Below are 20,529 nucleotides of genomic sequence, written 5' to 3' on the forward strand. Positions count from 1 at the left end.
ATTTTCTATATTAAGTCTTCATGCAAATAGTAACACAATGTTTAGGTGTGGCAAAAAAAAATAAAAACACGCTTAACATACAGAATAAAAAAAGGTCAATATTTTCATATGTGGGGTGATAATTCAGTGCATCTTTTCAGAGCCAGATGGTTAAGCTCAGAAAAGATTCCTGCACAAATGTATTTAAGTGGAGAAAGGCCCAATATCCCCTTTTGAGATTACTTAGTGCTTCTGAAGTGGAGTCCCTGACTAAAGTTCATTAAAACTCTGTGGCCTTCTGATTTCAAAACTCTATTTGAAATCAGAAGAGATTTCAAAGTGCAATCTAAATTCACAAAGCACGGAGTGTACAGTATATTAAAGATGTAGAGAACACAGTAAACTGAGGATTAATGGCTTCCTATGTGTACTGTGCAATGTAATAAAAAAATAAAATGCTTCAAAAAGTAGAACAATCTTCAACATTTGATCTTTTGTAAATTCGTTTTCAGAGCATATACTTTGTTAGGTTAACCTTTAGATTGAAATTCTATCAATTTACTAGTAAATTATGCTATTGTGCAAACATATTCTATTCCATTTTCTAACCACTTCATCCAATTTAGGGTCACAGAGAAGACAGAGCCTTCTGCCAGAGCTGACCACTCGGTGCAAAGCAGAATACTGTACATTCCGGACATGACACAAGTCCATTGCAGGGCACACACAGACACACCCAAACTCACGTCAGGGCCACTTTTCCTGGAATTTTCCAATGAAGCGACCAGGTGTTTGGACGGTGGAAGCAAACTGGAGCACCCAGAGGAAAGTCACACAGACACAGGGAGAACATACTAACTCCATGCAGATAGTAACCCAGGTCTGGAATTGAACCCAGGGCTCCAGCGCAGCAATGGTTACCACTGTGCCACCCTCCCACAAACATTGGTGTCTTTATTTGTATTGTCCTTTGGAGTAAATGACTGAAATTGCATAGTCTCTTTAGCTACAGTATTAACTTTTTATCTATTTAATGTTAATGCACTAAACATGGTTTGGTGAGTTACATTCAGCCTATGTTAACTAGTTACCTTACAATATGTCTTTTGTAACTCAAAACTTAATAAGCCTTCAGTCTGTGTCCGGCTTTGAGTTCTATTGCCCTTTCGAATTCACATTGCAGGGGATAACCAGTTGTGAAAATAGTATATGATTGAATTAAAATTATTCTGTTTTTAAAAAAGAAATATAGTGGAATATATTAAATAAGTCTAAATAGTAATGTTTGTTTAGTTATGTGTTTGTAAAAGCCACTTTGATTTTCTTTATTCGCATAAAGATTTACCAGGAAAATAACTGTAAACAATGCACACTTGGAATTTATTGTAGGCGTATACAACATGCTGGAATACGATGTAATTCTTCAATTAATCTAAATTTTTATTATTACAATTTAACTTCCTCCAGAAAATACAAAAAAGTTCATGTAAAAGTTCATGTAATTGTCAGTTTTTCCATTTAAAGGGGATTGTGTCTTAAAAATAAATTAATTTTCCTATTAGACGTTAAAGACATGTATTTTTCTTTTTCCTTTCCTTTTCCTGTTTCCTTTATTTACAGAGTTTCATTTTAATTTGTAGTGTCCTTAAAGGTGGCAGCATGGTGTGGCCATGTTTTGTGGGAGTGAGGTGAAATAGCTTGAGCAAGACAGTAGGCATGTAATGCTGTAATGGAAAGACATCAGACTATACAGTATGTATTAAATATGTAAGCTGGCCTGATTCCGCACTACATCAGTAAGGCTGGCAGTTCTGTTTGATGACTGGCATGTCAGACTGGTGTTACACTCTTGTACTATTGGTCTCAACATCTCTAGTATTATGCCAGCAGCCACATCACCCTGCAGCTCACAACTGGCAACCTACTAAAGCTAAGCAGGTGTGAGCCTGGTCAGTACCTAAATGGGAGACCTCCTGGGAAAGCTGAGGTTGCTGCCGGAAGAGGTGTTAGTGGGAGCAGTAGGGGGCGCTCATTCTGCGATCTGTGTGGGTCCTAATGCGCCAGTATAGTGATGGGGGCACTATACTGTTTAAAAAAAGGGGCCATCTGAGATATAAAACTGAGGTCCTGGTCTCTATGTGGTCATTAAAAATCCCAGGGCGTTTCTCGAAAAGAGGAGGGGTGTAACCCTGAAATTTCCCATTGGCCCTTACCAATCATGGCCTTCTAATAATCCCCATCTATGAACTGGCTTCTTCACTCTGTACTCAACATTATTCATATACAGGATGATTCACCTTCAAAATATTGGAATCATTTTTTAAGCAGATAATGGATTAAGGTGAGGTCAAGTTGTTGACACCAACTGAAAACACCTTACATTTTAGCTTTTTATTTGTTCTTCTTTTTCTTATTATTACTTTTTGGCAGCACAGTAGTGCACAGTGGTTAGTTCCTGGGGTTTTGTCTATGTGGAGTTAATGTGTTCTCCCTGTGTTTTTTATACGTTTTCCACCCAGGTACTCTTGTTTCCCCCCACAGTCCAAAGACATCCTGGTAGGTTAATTGGCTTCTGAGAATTTTGGCCCTAGTGTGAGGGATTGCGCATGTCTGTGTCTCTGTGTGCCCTGCAATAGACTGGTGTTCCATCCAGGGTGTATCCTGCCTTGCTCCAATTGCTTGGCTTTGGCTCTGCCTGTATTGGATGAATGACCAATTCTTAAATTGCCCCCCCTGGGGATGAATAAAGTGTTTTGAATTGATTTAAAGCAAGATATATTATTATCTTTATTGTTAGCGCTACAGTTGATATTGTATATAAACCTTACACAGCTTTTGAGCAGGACTGTAGAGTGGTTGTCAGTGTTGTGATGTGGGATGCTGTCACTGACAGCTGTGTCTCACAGGCAGGAAGGGGATCCAATGGCAGGCCCTCGGCATTTCCTGCAGGCTGGCGGAGTTAGCTGAGGAGAAGCAAGAATGGGAGACCGGGAGAAGAATAGGAACTGGGGTAGACAGGAACAAGCTTGGGAAGAGGCCATAGGAATGATGCTGGGTGAATGAGAGGCAGGCAGGATTCAGGTCTCAGGTCTCGGGGCTTGGGATAACTTGGAGGCATCAGGTTCGCTGGTTTGTATGGTCATACAGTAGTAATGTAGCAGAACAGAGTGCTGTGCTGGTACACTTGGCTCAATGACAGAGCACCTTTCCTGTGGCATTTCTGGAATTAAATGGGGAATCTGGAATAATGAATTCGATGATTGTGTGCTGGCTTGGTATGGGGAAGGCCAAACCAAAAGACGTCCGGAGTGCGTTAGAATTGAAGCCCTGGGAGAAATGCGAGGGAATGTTGCGGCTCTTCCCGGGGCAGTTTTGAGCTGATGTTGAGTCGCTGCTAGTCTGGGCATAACAGTTAGGCCTCTGGACTCCAGACGTAAGGCTTTCTGTATGTAACTTCACTTAAAATGCTCCAGTAAACGCCTTGCAATGTAAATGGGTCTCCAGGTCATAATTTTAAATGGGGGGTTGTTTTCAAATTATCCACCTGGTAAAATGGAGAAATAGAAAAAAATTGCTTATTTTTACTTGCGGACATTTAGATGGGTGCATGTGTAAAGGTATGGTAGATGTTCTAGCATTGATCAAATTACTACCAGTTATTGGTAGTGCTGATTGTAAATGGGAAGTAATTAAGGACAACACTGATGAAGCGTCTATAGATACAGACAAAACCAGTCCTCATATTGTACTTACTGAATGTATGTTGATCCTTTATAAAAATGCTGTCATTAACATACAGTTTTTGTTTATGTAATGTAATTCATACAGCATCATCTAGAGCCTGATAAATGTGTTAGCAAAACATGTCAAAGTCAGTGATAATATTTACTTTAACAAAAAAAGGTATAGTACTTTTGAGCTTTCAAAAAAACTTCCTTTTTTGCAATAATTGTGAGAGTTTCTCAGAGATGGATTAAGAAACTCATTCAGAGCATGGCACCAAATTAGAGTTTTTATGAAGTCCAAATATTTTCTGTGGCGTTTTACTGAAATGCATATGGTTAATCTTTTAATGGTTCTTTAAAAAGCAAATGACTATTACTTCAAACTTAATTACTTTGGTAAAAGTATATGACTTCCCTCAACAGAAAATAATGGAGTCTGTACAGGCCAACAGGGAGTTTGAGAAATTATTTTAAGATGTGCTGTACTGATAATAAGCTGCTATGAGAGTGCCATTCTAGAATTAATTAAATGTGCATAGTTTTCCGTAGGAGGGCCATTTTATGTAAACTAGGAGCCATATTTTGGGATTGAATTAATATTTTTCTCAATTTTAGAGCTGCAATTCTCCTGTGATGTTGTCATATAAAAAGCCACAAAACACCAAACACTACCAAGCTCTCTGGAGGTTCATCATATGATCTATGTTTGTGATGAGGAAGCAGACTATTGAAGGCTGATCCTTGTTTATTTTCTCCTAAGTTTTAGGTGTGGCCTGTAATAGTACATTGATATCTCTATTATGTTTTGTTTGTGTAAATCACAGGATTCTGTATGTGAGATCGTGATTGCCCTTACTTATTTAAATAAGGTAAATAACACAATAATGTTTTCTTATAAAAGCTACTGGCATCTTGCTTTGTTCCATGAACAAGGCGGTCTACTGTCCTGCATAGAACATCATTGATATAGAAGCCTTTAGGGTTGTCTTGCCAACAAGAAAGTGGAATCACAAGGCTTTTTATAAGATTAAGATTTCATTAGTTGTAAATCAGTCACAACTGAATACCAGACTGATGATGAAAATGTCATTTTACAGCCACATCAATTGTTAGCAGTGAAATAAAGCTTGTAAGGGACACACCAGCCTGATATTTCAGTAAGTTGTTTCATAAGCAATTCTTCAAACCGTTGTAAAGCAATCACATGTAAAGCAACAGAGAAGAACTTGTTCAGTACTGTATCTCACTGTGTACAGATGCAGCCATTCAAAGTGCGCGGTAAAGACACCGCAGTACAGATACCGCAGGTAAGATGACACGCGATACCGCGGTACGTGATTGGTTGACCGACAGGGGCACTCGTGGTCCGTTGGTCTGTCGTAGAAAGACTTACTGTACTGTAAACGTCTTTACTGTGCCCGTTGTAGATATTGAATTTTACCACTGAAGGGAAATCTTAGTAGCTGAGCATAAAAAGAATAGGAGCATACTGTAACGCGTGTGAAGGCCATAAACGATATTAATTTTGGAACGTAAACATACAGTATATGGCTGGTCTTGGTACTTTAAAGAAAAAAATACGCACCAGTATTCCATTTCTCCCTAAACATTGTAAGCTTCGAAGTCTTTAACTAACGTGATACCGGAGTCAACAAGCATACTTTTAGAATTTGATTAAAAGGGAATATAATATGGAATCGCGTATCTAAAGAATTTAATAACGGTATGATTATATCCGTGTACTGCGGCAGAGCTGTCTAAGGCTGTTTCGCCTGCCTGATCATGCGAGCTCTCTTGTAGCCTACTGGTCTAGGTGCGTGACTACCAGCTGGCAGGTTGTGTGTTCGAATCCAGCTGGTGCTGGACTTTTCATTTTTATTTATTTATTTTTTAATCGCGTAACATAAACATATTACCGTATGCAAACTGTACTGTATACAGTATGTATATGTATATTTAATGTCTTAACTGTGCCCGTTTAATTGAATTTAAAAAAAATATTTAACACGAACATTAAGCTGTTTACATGTTCCGCCTGAGAACAGTCACCCGTTGCTACCCAACGCAGAATGGTGATTGGCTGACACCATCTGACACCCCTCTGATTGGAGAAAAAAGACGTGCTGGTTTGCTATACCAGGAAGAGGATTTCTTTCAATTCTAAACGTGTATTTTAAAAGTTTAAGAAGTAAAAACCTTACAGCGTACACAGATTTCTAAACTGATCAGGATCGTTATCTTTGTCTCATGCATAATAATGTTCACCGCTCTGTCCAGCAAATTAATAATAAACTTTATTTTATATAGCTTTTTAAACGAATAAGTAATTAGATTGCTCATAAACCTAATCACTTGCTTTTTCTTTTTATTTAGGCTCAGATTTCAACTACAGATCATATTATTAATAACCATAATAACAACCAACCAACAAAAACAACCATATAAACATAATACCAACCAAAAACATAGATAACAACCACAATACAAAATCAAATAATCAAACCATTTTACACTCGCAAAGTCCTCCAATTATCATAATCCCGCCCCTTATGCAAAACCAAACCTTCCTCCCATCCCAGTTTATCCTGTTTATCATAAACAAAATCCACCTCAATTTTCAACATAAAGCATTACACAAAATCAATACCTCAACACTCCATACTCAACAACGATAATTCACAAACAGCCAGAACATGTAACTACACATTCCCAAACATACCTACTTTCCATAGCCCCGCCCCTTATGCAAAACCAACATCCCTCCCCTGTTCTCTCTCTCCCCTGGCGGTTGTAATTGTTTTTATTTTCAAATAAATTTTAGCAAAGTCATGTATTTTAAAAATCTTAAGATTTTTCTATTTATGTCTTTATTTAGTGGTTTCATTAGTGACAAAGGCTAAACTTTCTTGGAAAAATGTCTTTTATGTAAACCATGTTTGCTATTAATTCATTCAGGGCTAAAATATGTTCATTGTCTTCTAATGAAAGAAGGGTTCCTTTCGCCGTAGTCGGGAGCCTAGCCTTTAACTAGTAAGTACTGTATTTACTGGGTTTTTGAGGGGGGGTGTCTTTCGCTGGAAATCTCGCCTCCTACTTTGAAAATACCCGTGAAACCGGTTCAATTCGTCACAGCCAGCACTCCTGCAGAGAGTTGGGTTGTACAGTACTTGCAGTGTATACAGTACACGCGTTATGCTCTTCGTTAATGTCTGTGAAGTTTTATTTAATCTCTGAGCCATACTGATTCTTCTGGAAGCACACCAGTATTCCACTTTCTCCCTAAACATTTTTAGGATCAGAGTCTTACATGTGGTTATTTCGAAAACGTTTGTACGTGCTCCTTCTTACCATGTTACTGTTTACCGTTACTGACCATATTAAGTTTAAGTGCCTGTGGGCACTTTTCCTGTCCGTGGGGGGTGGACCGTCTTTCATTAGAAGGTTAGTCTGTTCTACTCTGAGAATGTAGGGGGGGGGGGTGGGAAGTGCCCGCGGTCATTTAATTAGTATTAAAATCTTAGTTATCTTTCTAGTTCACAGGTTTGCATGCATAATTTAATTTTGAAAGCCACTGAGACATCAGGTACTACTGTTGTATTTATGAAAAAGAAACAAAACAAAAAACATACTAACAACTGTGCCATCCTACTCCTTAGTTAATACATTTTATTATTCATAAACAGTTAACATTGTTAGCAAAATATTTTGAATTATATTTAACCCTATTTTTTCTTTAGTTTTGTATTTAACTTATTATATTTAACTCACCTACAAGGCTTTACATGGCTTGGCACCTCAATACCTGTCTGAACTTTTATCGCCCTACTCCCCACCTCGCAACCTCCGCTCTTCAAATTCTGCCCTCCTTACTGTCCCCCAAGCCCGTCTACATTGTATGGGCGACAGGGCCTTCTCCTGCTATGCCCCCAAGCTCTGGAACTCCTTGCCCAAGGATATTAGAGAGTCACCTTCTCTAAACTCCTTCAAATCCAGACTCAAAACCCTCCTTTTCAGAAAAGCCTTTACTTAACTGGTTCCATTCTTCACCCCTCTGCTCTTCTTAATACCATCTTCCACGGTCTCCTCTATTGTTATTGTTGTATTGCTGTAATTATAATTGTGTCCTGTCTTGTGAAATTTTTCTTATTTATTGTTGTAGTCTTCTTATTTATTGTTATTGTCATCCTGTAAAGCGCTTTGAGAAGCCACCTTTAAAGGCGCTATATAAAATAAAGTTTATTATTATTATTATTATTATTATTATTATATGATAGTCAGACTTAATGTATATTAATGTATATTTGAACAATGAAAATATATTTTTACAAGATTTTACATTAAGCACTTAAAATTAATATGGTTAATAATAGTAAACTGTAACATGCTGTAACAAGATCGGTTAAACTTCGAAGAAAATCCTTTCAGAGAAAATGTTTCAGGTGTGAAGAACAAACCTGTTCCCACACACCCTGCCCCCACTACCATTAGAATATACACAAACATTTTAGCGTTTCATTATGAGCAGAAGACCCTCACACCTGAAGAGTGCTGGCTGTGACGAATTAAACCGGTTTTACAGGTTTCAATCACAGATTGGGACTCAGTAAAGTAACACACAGCGCCACTGGATTTGATAATACTGTACCTAACCAAAATCCGCAATATGGAAACAGAACCTGTGTAATTGTTGATAGATGATGTACTCGTAACATTTTTTCAAGACGAACTACAACATTTAAAAAATGACTTGTATGTACTTGATATCTCTAATCAATCCACGGGTTCCAGCACAAAACGAAACTAAAACGCATACCGTTTGGCGCTTCTTATTAGTTGTTCAAAAGTAATTTGACCGTATGAAATGCATAATATAAACCTAGAAACATATACGTGAGCAGTACTTAAGCACTGTAGTATCGGTGTTAAGACATACCTCTCAAATACTGTAAATCAAGTTAAAAATATCTCAAGACCGATTCTGGTCGTAATGAAACCATGTTTCGTGTATGTTTTCTTTTTCATCTTGAAATAACTCATTTCTAAATACGTTTTTCACTGTTAACATCTTGTAGCAACTTTGCGACAAAATATACACTCTGACAGTTCATCCTGCTACCAACATTAAATAAAACAAATCTTAAGATTTCTATATTTATGTCTTTATTAAGTGGTTTCATTCGAAGCTTACAATGTTTAGGGAGAAATGGAATACTGGTGCGTATTTTTTTCTTTAAAGTACCGAGACCAGCCATATACTGTATGTTTATGTTAAGATTTCCCTTCAGTGGTAAAATTAGATATGAATATTCAATACTTAAACGGGCACAGTTAAGACATTAAATATACATATACATATTGTATACAGTACAGTTTGCATACGGTAGTATGTTTATGTTACGCGATTAAAAAATAAATAAATAAAACTGGAAGGTCCAGCACCACCATTATGTTTATATGGTTGTTTTTGTTGGTTGGTTGTTATTATGGTTATTAATAATACGATCTATAGTTGAAATCTGAGCATAAATAAAAAGAAAAAGCAAGTGATTAGGTTTATGAGCAATCTAATTACTTATTCGTTTAAAAAGCTATATAAAATAAAGTTTATTATTAATTTGCTGGACAGAGCGGTGAACATTATTATGCATGAGACAAAGATAACGATCCTGATCAGTTTAGAAATCTGTGTACGCTGTAAGGTTTTTACTTCTTAAACTTTTAAAATACACGTTTAGAATTGAAAGAAATCCTCTTCCTGGTATAGCACACCAGCACGTCTTTTTTCTCCAATCAGAGGGGTGTCAGATGGTGTCAGCCAATCACCATTCTGCGTTGGGTAGCAACGGGTGACTGTTCTCAGGCGGAACATGTAAACAGCTTAATGTTCGTGTTAAATATTTTTTTTAAATTCAATTAAACGGGCACAGTTAAGACATTAAATATACATATACATACTGTATACAGTACAGTTTGCATACGGTAATATGTTTATGTTACGCGATTAAAAAATAAATAAATAAAAATGAAAAGTCCAGCACCAGCTGGATTCGAACACACAACCTGCCAGCTGGTAGTCACGCACCTAGACCAGTAGGCTACAAGAGAGCTCGCATGATCAGGCAGGCGAAACAGCCTTACACAGCCCTGCCACAGTACACGGATATAATCATACCGTTATTAAATTCTTTAGATACGCGATTCCATATTATATTCCCTTTTAATCAAATTCTAAAAGTATGCTTGTTGACTCCGGTATCACGTTAGTTAAAGACTTCGAAGCTTACAATGTTTAGGGAGAAATGGAATACCGGTGTGTATTTTTCCTTGTGATATTTTAAGCTCTAGTTGAATGATAGGTGTCGCATTTTAAATCATTTTCGTAGCTAGAAATTATGAAACGCCCTGTTAAAAGCAAGGAAGTTTTTATGCCCCGTTGAAGTAAAACAAAATGCCTGACAAAGTATGGCTTGGACAGATTCCAAGTGCTTGTACAAATGTGCTAAAGAAATTATACTTTGAGTAGACAGCTTGTCCAAAGTCATCCATTATCAATACTATTAGTAATATCTTCAGTAAAGGCTTTGATGCATAAATATTTCTGATGAAGGTAGGTTGTGTACTTTTGTCCAACTGAGCAATCTTGCTTTCATAATATATACCAACATTTTAATGACTGATGATTAACATGCTGTAATACACAGTTCAAAATTAAAGGCTCAAATGCTGTACATGAGAGGTTAAGCTCCCCCTGGCGGTTTTACAAGGCGACGCCGGATAGTTAGTCACGTGACACACGTGACACACGTGATACCGCGTGGTATGCCGCGAAATACCTCACCCATTTTGAATGGCTGCATCTGTATGGTGAAAAACGGTCAATTCTACATCTGTCATCCAAGAGAGGTATTATTACCATAGGTGGGGGGACAGTATTGTTATTTTGCATGTTTTCTATTTTTATTGAATCTGCTTACCTTGTGGTTTCAGCTGTTAGAAATGACCGGAATAAAAAGAAGAAAGAAGTTCCAAAGGCAGAATGCACAGAGAGCTACGAGCTGACAGCAGAGTTAGAGGACCTTATTGCAAAGATCCGCAAGGCTCATCAGGAAACCTTTCCTTCCCTTTGCCAGCTGGGCAAATACACTACAGTAAGTGCCCGTCTGAAACACTGCTCTGCTCTGTTATCTTTACCTTTCTGAGCTGCTGTACCCCGGGGTATGCGGCACAGATGACATCCTTTACCCTCTGGTTTGCCAGTTGAACTTAAAAAAGAAATAAAGTAAACTTTTCATTTGAGTTATTTCTTGGTTTTTTTTTGTCATTTATAAAATGTCCTCAGTAATCATAATGGTTTATGTAATCAAGTTTCAGCCATTCCGTTGTGAATTAAGCAGAATGTTAAGACATGAACATAATATCCTGTTAGTCTTTATTGCTTTATTGCCCTGTTCAGTTATTCCAGTTAAATCGAGCTCTTTTCCAGCTGCTTTTTCTGAAAAGCAGTTTTCATGAAATGGGATCAATACATTTACTCAATTATATTTGTTAGCTAATATGATTCATGGTTTACAGTATATACAACATTTAAGTCTGAACATCATGTCCTGAATGGACAAGCACAAATGAAATCATATGATCTTTATGTTGCCTTAAGGAAAGGCTAACTTTTTATGGAAACAGTTTCAGTATGAGTCAGTTTTTGTGCAGTGTTATTCATTAGTAGGAGTTAATACTTGACCCTGTTTTATGTTATTTAATCCATAATCTGTGACAGAGTATTTACTTTACAGGAAATCATGTGTGATGTGAGACATCAAATATATTCTGGTGCCTTCAGCCAACCAAGAAAGAGTAAAATGTGGTGAAGATACATATCCTGTAGTGGATTATTTGTATTTTTAAAGTGTGTTTAAAAATATTTTCATGGATTATTGTACATTCTCCCCAAAATATATTAGTAAGAAAATCAATTCTAAAAAAGTGATAAAAATATGACTATTGCAACAGGCGTCTTTCTAAATCACACTGAGAAATATTTTGTTCGATTACAGCAGCCTTGAACATAGTTGGTCAAAAGTAAAGTATTATTCCGTTAATTTTGTTTACATCTAAGAACATGTTCCTACTCAAAACCCAGTGAACCAGTAACACAATTCAGCCCAATAAAGGTATTTGTTTCAGCCCCAAGATGAGACACTACGATGGTCTGATGTCACACAACCATTCAAGAACCAAACAGTGTCTGGGCCTTCCTATTAGAAGTAATTTTCAAAACATGGTTCTTGGGATAAAATATGGCATATAATAAATAAATATGCCCTTAATATGGCATATAATAAATATGCCCTTTCATACCCAAGAGCTCAGTATAAGTTACAGGTGTATGTTCCACTAATAGTTAAATCATGATCATGTAAATAAATGGAGCTCCTTCAAACAAAGTCTCAGAAGAAGTGTTTTCCAGTCAATTTTTCTTAAGAAACCGCAACAAAATACAGACTTTGGAACCACCAATTAGAAATTCACACAATTGAGTATTGAGGTGACACCATAAAGGCCATAAATTTAGGAATCTCAAGGGACTCTGATAAATTCCTCCATTCTTTTGTATTGTGATTTTTTACCTAATTTCTTTATATTGTATTATTATTATTTTATAATGTGTCTTAGGGTCAAAACAAGTAGATTTCTACCCACCATGGAGTTCAACGTAGAGTAAACCCACTGAAGCCCAAAAAGTATTCATTTAATTTTTAATTTATTAAAGTTTTGTGACATTAATGATACTCGTCCAGTGGGTGAATATTATAAATAGTAGTAGCAGGCTAAAAAATCTTACAGTTATCATTCCCCCTGTTTGTTAGGCAAAGCATATATTTTTCCTCTAAAGTAAAACTGCTCGTTTTCTGCTTTGATACGTTTGTAGGCCGACCGAGGCAGGGAATCCAGTCTTGATGGTTCAATTGCTGTTAACTATGCAAAAACAACAAATGTTAAATGTGTTACAATAATCAAGGAAAGTCAAAAATAAGATAAAGCACCTTTTAATGGAAAAGGAACATACTTAACTAATATTACAGCTGTCAGTCTGTACACAACTCCCTGTGATGATATACAGATGCTGCCAAGTCAAGCAAACCTTTTTGGCTGACTCATTAAGGGACACATGTACTGTGACTCAGTGAAAACTTAACAGCAGATATTGGCTGCAAATGTGGATATTTGCTTTGCTTTGACCACAGAGGATTAGGTTCCATCACTAATGTGGATATGATGGTGAACTCTGGATGTTCTCAATTAAAAGATTTGTGGAGGGGGGTGTATGATGGGTGTGTTTTTTCAAAGAAAATAGGCTGCTATTGTACCAGGGCTCAAATACAATATCCTATTACGGGTGATGTCACCACCTTAAGCCTTAAGTGTAGAATTCTCCAATGGCAGACTTTGTCTTTCGGTGGAATGGATTTCATTGCTGTTTAGGGAGTGTGTGGGGAAGATGACCCCTTTACAATGATGCTTTATGGGCATGAACATAAATGGACCTGAGTCAGTTCAGTAACTGCTTTAATTTACAGATGGTGCCATGACCTAAAACCTTTTAATTCACCTTCATGTGATTACACAGTCAGCTGTTATGCCATGGTTAGGGATCATTAGAGACATCGCAGAGATATAAATGTAATTTTGAAGGAGACTTAAGGTCCATGGTTGGAGTTGTTTTTTTCCAAAAAGTAGAATGCCGTGAATCATGTTTATGAATATAAATGAGCTTTAGTAATCTCAGCAAGTATCCGTTTTCTATCCTTCTGTTTGTTTTAATTTTATCAGGGCTTCTATTTAATTGTACTCTATCAGTTTAAAATAATAACATGTAAAATGCATCACCATTTTTAAATATATGTCAATGTAATAAAACCCATCCAATGTATCTCATTTTTTGAGAGAATTTAAATAATTCCACATTAAGCAGTTCTTAAACTTAGCACATGAGCACATTTAACAACAAATGTGGATGCTGAAATGTTCCGGGACAAAGTTATTTATTTTTAACTTTCTACATACGGGGCTTCATGTTTACTTATTTCAAAGTCTTTCTCTATAACAGCATTAAATGAAGCTGAAAATGTGTTGTTTTGTCTTCACGCATCAGCATAGACAATAGTGCACAAGGCATGTGAAGGTTAGTGCACCTCCCCAAGATACAGGTGTGGCTTGCAGATGCCCTCAGACAACGTTTATGCCAGATGGAATCATGTCTTCACAACCAGGGACAATGCCTGTCTGCTTACAGTGGATCACCCCCTTGGGGTGGAAGGAGAAAGTTCTTGTGTTGATTCTCCATAAGAAGCGGTAGTCATTGCTCCAGGAAGTGGTCAGAACACACAGCAGAATTTAAATTTACAGCGTGCACCCAGGTGCAGTTTGCGCCATAATAGCTCTAATTGTATGCAGTGTTTGATCCTGCTTCTGTGACATCTCAGCACCAGAAATGGATATGGACTGGCTTTAATCTGTTTGCTTTGAATGTCGGATTTGATCAGTGATTTTTACAATCGATAACCTTACGGTGGGCGGAGCGGTGGCTCTGTGGCTAAGGATCTGCGCCTGTGACTGGAAGGTTGCCGGTTCAAATCCCGCAGCCGGCAGAGGAATCCTACTCTGTTGGGCCCCTGAGCAAGGCCCTTAACCCCAACTGCTCCAGGGGCGCTGTACAATGGCTGACCCTGCACTCTGACCCCAAGCTTCTCTCCCTGTCTGTGTGTCTGTGTCTCATGGAGAAAAGCTGGGGTATGCGAAAAGACAAATTCCTAATGCAAGAAATTGTATAGGGCTAATAAAGCAACATTATCACATTATTATTATTATCAGTGCGAGGTATTAGAGAAACCTGAGCTGCTATGTGCTCCTAGGGCAGTAGCTCTTTATTCCTGCCCTTGTTAGATGCAGTCAAACCAATTCAGTGTGAGCATCTCCTAAATAACAGGAATTGCTGTTGCAGCCAAACACGTTTCAATCCCTGGAGGCTGCAGCAGGCTGGGCCGTGGGTCTGCTAACAGCCTTCTGGTGACAGGACCAAAAACTGCTCTTCAGTGCTCTGTGCCCACTGGGCTTCTCTCTGAATCTTCGCGGTAAAGACCCTGACATTTGTGGATGTAGAGCATTACTTCAGAACCCAATTACCTGTCTACAGAACAATTGATTTCAGAGTTTTTTTTCTTCCTCATATGGAGTCACTATCCTAATACTGTAGTGGTTTGAATGATGTGATTGCTAGCATTTTGGAAAGGTAAAAGATTTAATTTTTCTCGGCTTTCTAATTGTTGTAAGCGAAGACTATATGAAATTCACCTTTACATGTGTCACTAATTGATTTTAAAGCCTCAATTTAAAATTTGAAGGGTTAGTAGCAGGGTCTGGTCCATTCCTTGCCTTTAATTATTATACCTTTAATGATTGAAACCTCAGCATCGCACATTCTTGAGTCCAGGAAATGCAGAGATGTATTGGTGTTCATATATCCAGAAAATAACAAATCAAATGTCTTAAACTACAGTTTAGCACATGGCAGCAGCTGCAATCATATACAATGAACTTTGTTTTTTAGATGTGATAATAATTAATTGATAATGGCCTCCGCTTCAGTACATTGTTTTCCGACATGTCGAAAACCAAAAAAAGAAATGTAGGTGACACAATTTGCTTCATTATCTCTTTTCCTTACACATACATCAGCATGCATTCTTAAAATGCATATAGCAATGTACTTTTATTAATGTATTTTTATTCATGTTAGAGTCGTGTTTAGCCTGAATTAACAATAATCTCATTTTGAATTAAAATACTCATTTTAAGTTAGGAAGATTTATGTGTGCAATTTAATGAGTAGAAGATTAGCTTTAATGCTAAAGTGTGTAGTTTTTACCTAATGGATAATTATTTTCTAAAACAAGCTTTATATCAGACCACCTGTAATCAGAGCTTGTACATTGGTGATTTGCTAGATGCGCACACCAATAAAAAAACAAGGAAGGAAAAGAAGTAAATATTTGACCTCAGACTCAAACTTAGTTTTCTTATTGACAAGATATAAACAAATGGCCACTTTGCTAATTCTTCTCTCATAATTAAAATAGTTTAGAACCGTCTGAGGGAAAAAGGGATAGACACGTCTCTTATTTAAATAAATATCGTGGTTAAAAACATTATTGGCATTTATATAACTTAAACAAGTTAATTGTGGCTCTCTGATGGACAGATGTGTTGCCAGAATGAATCACTACATAAGTTCTTTTTCATGGCCTTATCTATAGCCAAAACCAAAAATATTCATTCTCCTATTCGCCTACAGTACTTAAGCTATGCACTATAAGGAATATGCAATGTAAATAATGTAAAATTCACTTTCTTATAGTACAATTAAAGCAGGATACACCAGTGTAGTACTTTTAGATTAACTGAAAATGAGTTCTTTGTGTGCTTGTTTTGTTGGCTTCTGTCACGCTGTGAATGTTTCTCTACATGATGTTGGCAGCTGTAAAATGTCCCCAGTTCAAAGCAAGGCTTTCTAATTCTGTTTGGGTTGGTGGGTTTCCTTACAGCTCTGACTTCCTTCAGATCTTCTTACTGCATTCAGCTTGGATTCAGACCAGGAGATCACTGTGGCTTTTTAATCCCTTTCCTCCTTCGAAATTCCATGAGTAACATGACTCTGGGCCTCAGATCCCCTTGCTGTGCTGAATTTGAAACTACATTCAGTAAGCCTGTGAGCAACAGGTCTCATTTCAGTCTCGATAATTTTCTACACTTAAGTTTCCTTTATATCACACTTACTTGCACGGTATAATAATTGCTTACTGTGCATTTTTGAGTAAAAATTAGATTATGATAATTTGTCACTATTCATATGACAATCTGATAATGGGTGGTTTGTAAAAGTGATAGCCTATCCATTGTATAACAAGTGTTTGTAGAAGTAATATTTAATCCTGTAATTACATGAACTCTTTTGTCATTAAGAGGTTGGAGTGTCATCGCCATCATACTTGGTAGTTCAAGTAGTCTGAAGAGCTCACACCTGAAGAAGGCTCTGGAACCAAAACATAGTATTTTGTACTTCTTTCTACTTTCCAGCATGCAATTAACCTCTTCTTGTTCTTTAATCAATGCACAATAGCAGTTGTTTAAATGTAGTTTAGTGAAATAGTATTACAGAATTCGGACTTCTGTTGAGTATTACATATTTTTAATTTAATGTTTTAAGAGCCAGAGTCAGTGGGCTGATTTTGACACTTGTTTAGATAATAATCACCACTATACCTTGAGGGGAATATCAGAATATCACACTCTTTTTTAATTTCTGATAAAATAATTGATTTACCTTACAAGACAGAATGAAAGTGCAGTTTACTTAAGCATTGACTCACAATGCATTTCAGGTCAAAAGTCAAACTAATTTAAGTCAGGATTAGAAATGATACTTGTTTTTCTGATTGAGCTAGCAATGTTTCAACAGTATTACATTGCTTGTTTAAGAAGGCCAGTTGAGCAGATGCTCTAGAGCTTTAAGGTTATTTGGACCAAGACTGTCATTTAGAAAGCTGTATTAGGAGACTTGAAATGCAAAACACAGCAAGCTAAATGCTAAGTGTCAAAATAATTAGTCAATTTAACAAGATTCTAGTCTGAATCATATGTCCAGAGCTGTTATTTGGTCAGGTAGAGCAGTTTTAATATGACTTGAATGACTAAATACATTTCTGTGAACATCTATTTTACTCTCAGTACTGCTGTAAATGAAACACAGTATACCATCCATTTTTAAACGTAAAAAAAAATAATTTGGGAAAAGGGGAACTGGATAAAATGAAAAGTGAAATGTCCCATTTTCATGTTTTCTGCAGAAACATCCTATGTTTAAAGCAAATTCAGCTTCCTTAGTTGAAGTGCTGTTATCAGTTAACAGAATGTATCACTCTATACATCTCTAGACCTACACATGTATAAGAATTAAACTAAATCACAAGGCTTGAGTGTGTCTAATTAGCATTAGCCAACCATCCGTGATCTTCTGTCCAGAGAATACTCTGTCATTTCAGAAAAATCCATCCATTCATATTCTAACTGCATCTTCCAATTCAGGGTCAAAGGGAAGTCTGAGCCAGTCCTGGCACGCACTGGGCACAAGGCAGGATACACCCCAGACAGGACACTACTTCATCACAGGGCAGACACATTCACACCATGCCAATTTCCCAGAAGCCAGTTAATCTACAAGTATGTTTTTTGGACTGTGTATGTTCTCCCTGTGTGGGTTTCCACACTGATAGCATTCCAGGTTCAGACTTGAACCCAGAACCCCAGAACTGCAAGGCAGCAAGGCAGCAATGCTAATCACTGCACAACCATGCTTCCTTCTAATATATATAAAATATATTTATTCTATATCTTGTTGAAATGCCTTTTAAATTATGTTTAAAATGAGAGGAGTTTAACTTTCTTCAGATTAATTTAAGACACCAGTATACTATTATAAAGTATCTAAATCCCAGTCTGAAGTGATTTGTAAGTCTATCTTTGGCAAGAAAAGACATCTGGTAATCCCAAAAAAGACCTGTCTTCAATGAATTACATACCAGAGAGACAGAGAAAGTAAAAACATAAATAACTAGGAAAACCTGCAAGGACATGAGCTCACAAATTGAAACTGATAGTTTTGTTTCCTACAGTTTATGTAGAGAAAAATTAACATGTTTGAAATGGTCACAATATTAACATTTAATTAGCTTGAAGTGGTTTTTAAGACCAATTTTATGGAATACACCCATGCAGAGAGACTTATATTCTCACTGAGATTGTATTCAATATAGTTACATTATCAACATCATCTTGCATTCTGGAGAGAATTATAATCGAACCATAACATAACCTTTTGTAAAGTGCAGACATTCCATTGGTCAATCCTTTGCATAAACCAGTGTGCAGTTTTTGGAATGATTAATCTTTCAGCAGTAGTTGTTATTCTGGTGTGTGTGTTGTGTGGCGACTGTATGAGCTTGTAAAAGCACCAATCCTTTGTGAAGACACCATTTAGAAATGTTAGGAATTTAGAAATGCCTTTGTGTTGCTAGGTTGGAGTCATAGAGCTTCCATATGGCAGTTTTATTTTGAAGGGCTTGTTTGGCTTAGTTATGTGCTGATTCTCCAAAGATCTTCACACATTTAAACTTGGAAAAATTATTTGCAGCCCTACTACACAGAGAAATGAGAAATTGCTTCACCAATTAAATTAGGGGGAACTTTAGGAAGGCCAGTTTGTATATACATAGAGTAGATTTTTACTCTTTCTGAAAGTGCTATGAAATTGTTAACATACCAAATAAAAAGGACCTCAGTTTAACATCTCATCCAAATTGATGGAAACCTGTCACTATATTGGGGGCACTGGTTTGGAAAAGTTTAGAAGAGTTCTACCATCAACACTATGTTTCATCAACACCACTTGCAGTGGCAACCTGGACGTACTGATGAGGCCAGGTCTTGCTTAAAGATGATGTAGATATGGTTATACAGTATCTTCTCCTCCTATCTGGACAAGTCCAACTGTTCACTTAAAATCTGTCAAAAAAACTCCTTTGATAAATATACATTTAATTATTTTTAGTTGGGAAATACTATTTCAAAAACTGTGCCTGTAGTTTACCTTGAGAAACCAGCCCTTTTGCTGTAGTCAAATGGATGAATGAGTAGACATAGGTAATAAAAGTTGAAGTAAAAAAAAATGTTTCCAAAATGTTTTAGTTGTTAGCAGCAGTCATGCTCTTTATACAGGTATGTCTATGTAAAAATTAGTGTGTGCCTCAAATCCTCCACTCAAAACTCCAACTTTATTATTATCCCTCAAGGGATTTGTTTTTGCTCTGGACAAGCAATATTTCAGGAACACATCCTAGCAAAACTAACATACAATTTTATTTAATGACAATGACAATAATTGTTTGCCTTGTCAAGATCTGATATAAGGTAATGGCATACAATTACTCTGAGGCATTAAACATTTCTTCAATGATTAAGACTGTTTTTCATGTCTAAATCTATATTCCATAAATAAGGGAAGTTTGTATTTGTTCTTTCAGGCTATTGGAAACAAATCCTATAAAGCACTACATAGTTGCTTGCAAACCTCATTCATAGTGATATAAGAGTGGCTATAAAATGTTGTTCACTTAACTGAAGATAATGTTTCGAGTTTCATCCACATACTGCTCTCTTGTGACCAGCAATAGATCCCCTCTACTGCATCCATACTAAGTGCTAACAATAATAATAAGAACCAAGCCTGTGGTTTTGCTTGTATAGTGACCTGTGTCAATGTACTGAGGCACATATCTCAAAGGAATTATAAACAACATTTAAACAGTGTGCTGGTAAAATTATGTGCACTTTCACTTTCCAGCATTGATGAAAGATCAAATTAAGATTTTCTTACTGCTATAAAACCGGTTTGTAATGAAAGATGTTCAGGTGCCAGCCTCTGTAATGTCTCTTGGAAGTGCAACTTAGTAATATGTGATGTAACTTCATTTACAACTGTGTGAATTGTAGCCGTGAACAGAATTTTGCTACTTGAAAAACGTGAAAAGCTTTTCTGAACAAAAGTTAGGTTTAGCTACAGATGTAAAATAAAGTTTAAAATAAGCATCCCCTAGTCTCAGAAATAAAGGATAATACTAGACTCAATTTTTTTTCCTTATAGCAAGAAAAAAGTTTCTTCATTTTTGTGTATGATGGCTGCTGTTTTTAGACACTGACGGCAATCTTTAAAATA

General features: G+C 36.7%; 1 protein-coding gene across 4 annotated transcripts in view; it reads left to right on the plus strand.

Annotated features, from left to right (window-relative positions):
- The window catches only part of LOC148651421 (retinoic acid receptor beta-like), a 263,163-nt gene that overhangs the window by 220,920 nt on the left and 21,714 nt on the right, over window positions 1-20,529 (plus strand). For all 4 annotated transcript variants that reach the window (XM_088601681.1, XM_088601679.1, XM_088601680.1 and 1 more), the window contains one exon: window positions 10,692-10,852. In XM_088601681.1, coding sequence (XP_088457807.1) covers window positions 10,692-10,852 — 161 coding nt within the window. The remainder of the gene's footprint in view (window positions 1-10,691; window positions 10,853-20,529) is intronic.

The sequence above is a fragment of the Lepisosteus platostomus genome, chromosome 12 (genome assembly GCF_059453375.1).
Source record: "Lepisosteus platostomus isolate fLepPlt1 chromosome 12, fLepPlt1.hap1, whole genome shotgun sequence".
Taxonomy (NCBI): domain Eukaryota; kingdom Metazoa; phylum Chordata; class Actinopteri; order Semionotiformes; family Lepisosteidae; genus Lepisosteus; species Lepisosteus platostomus.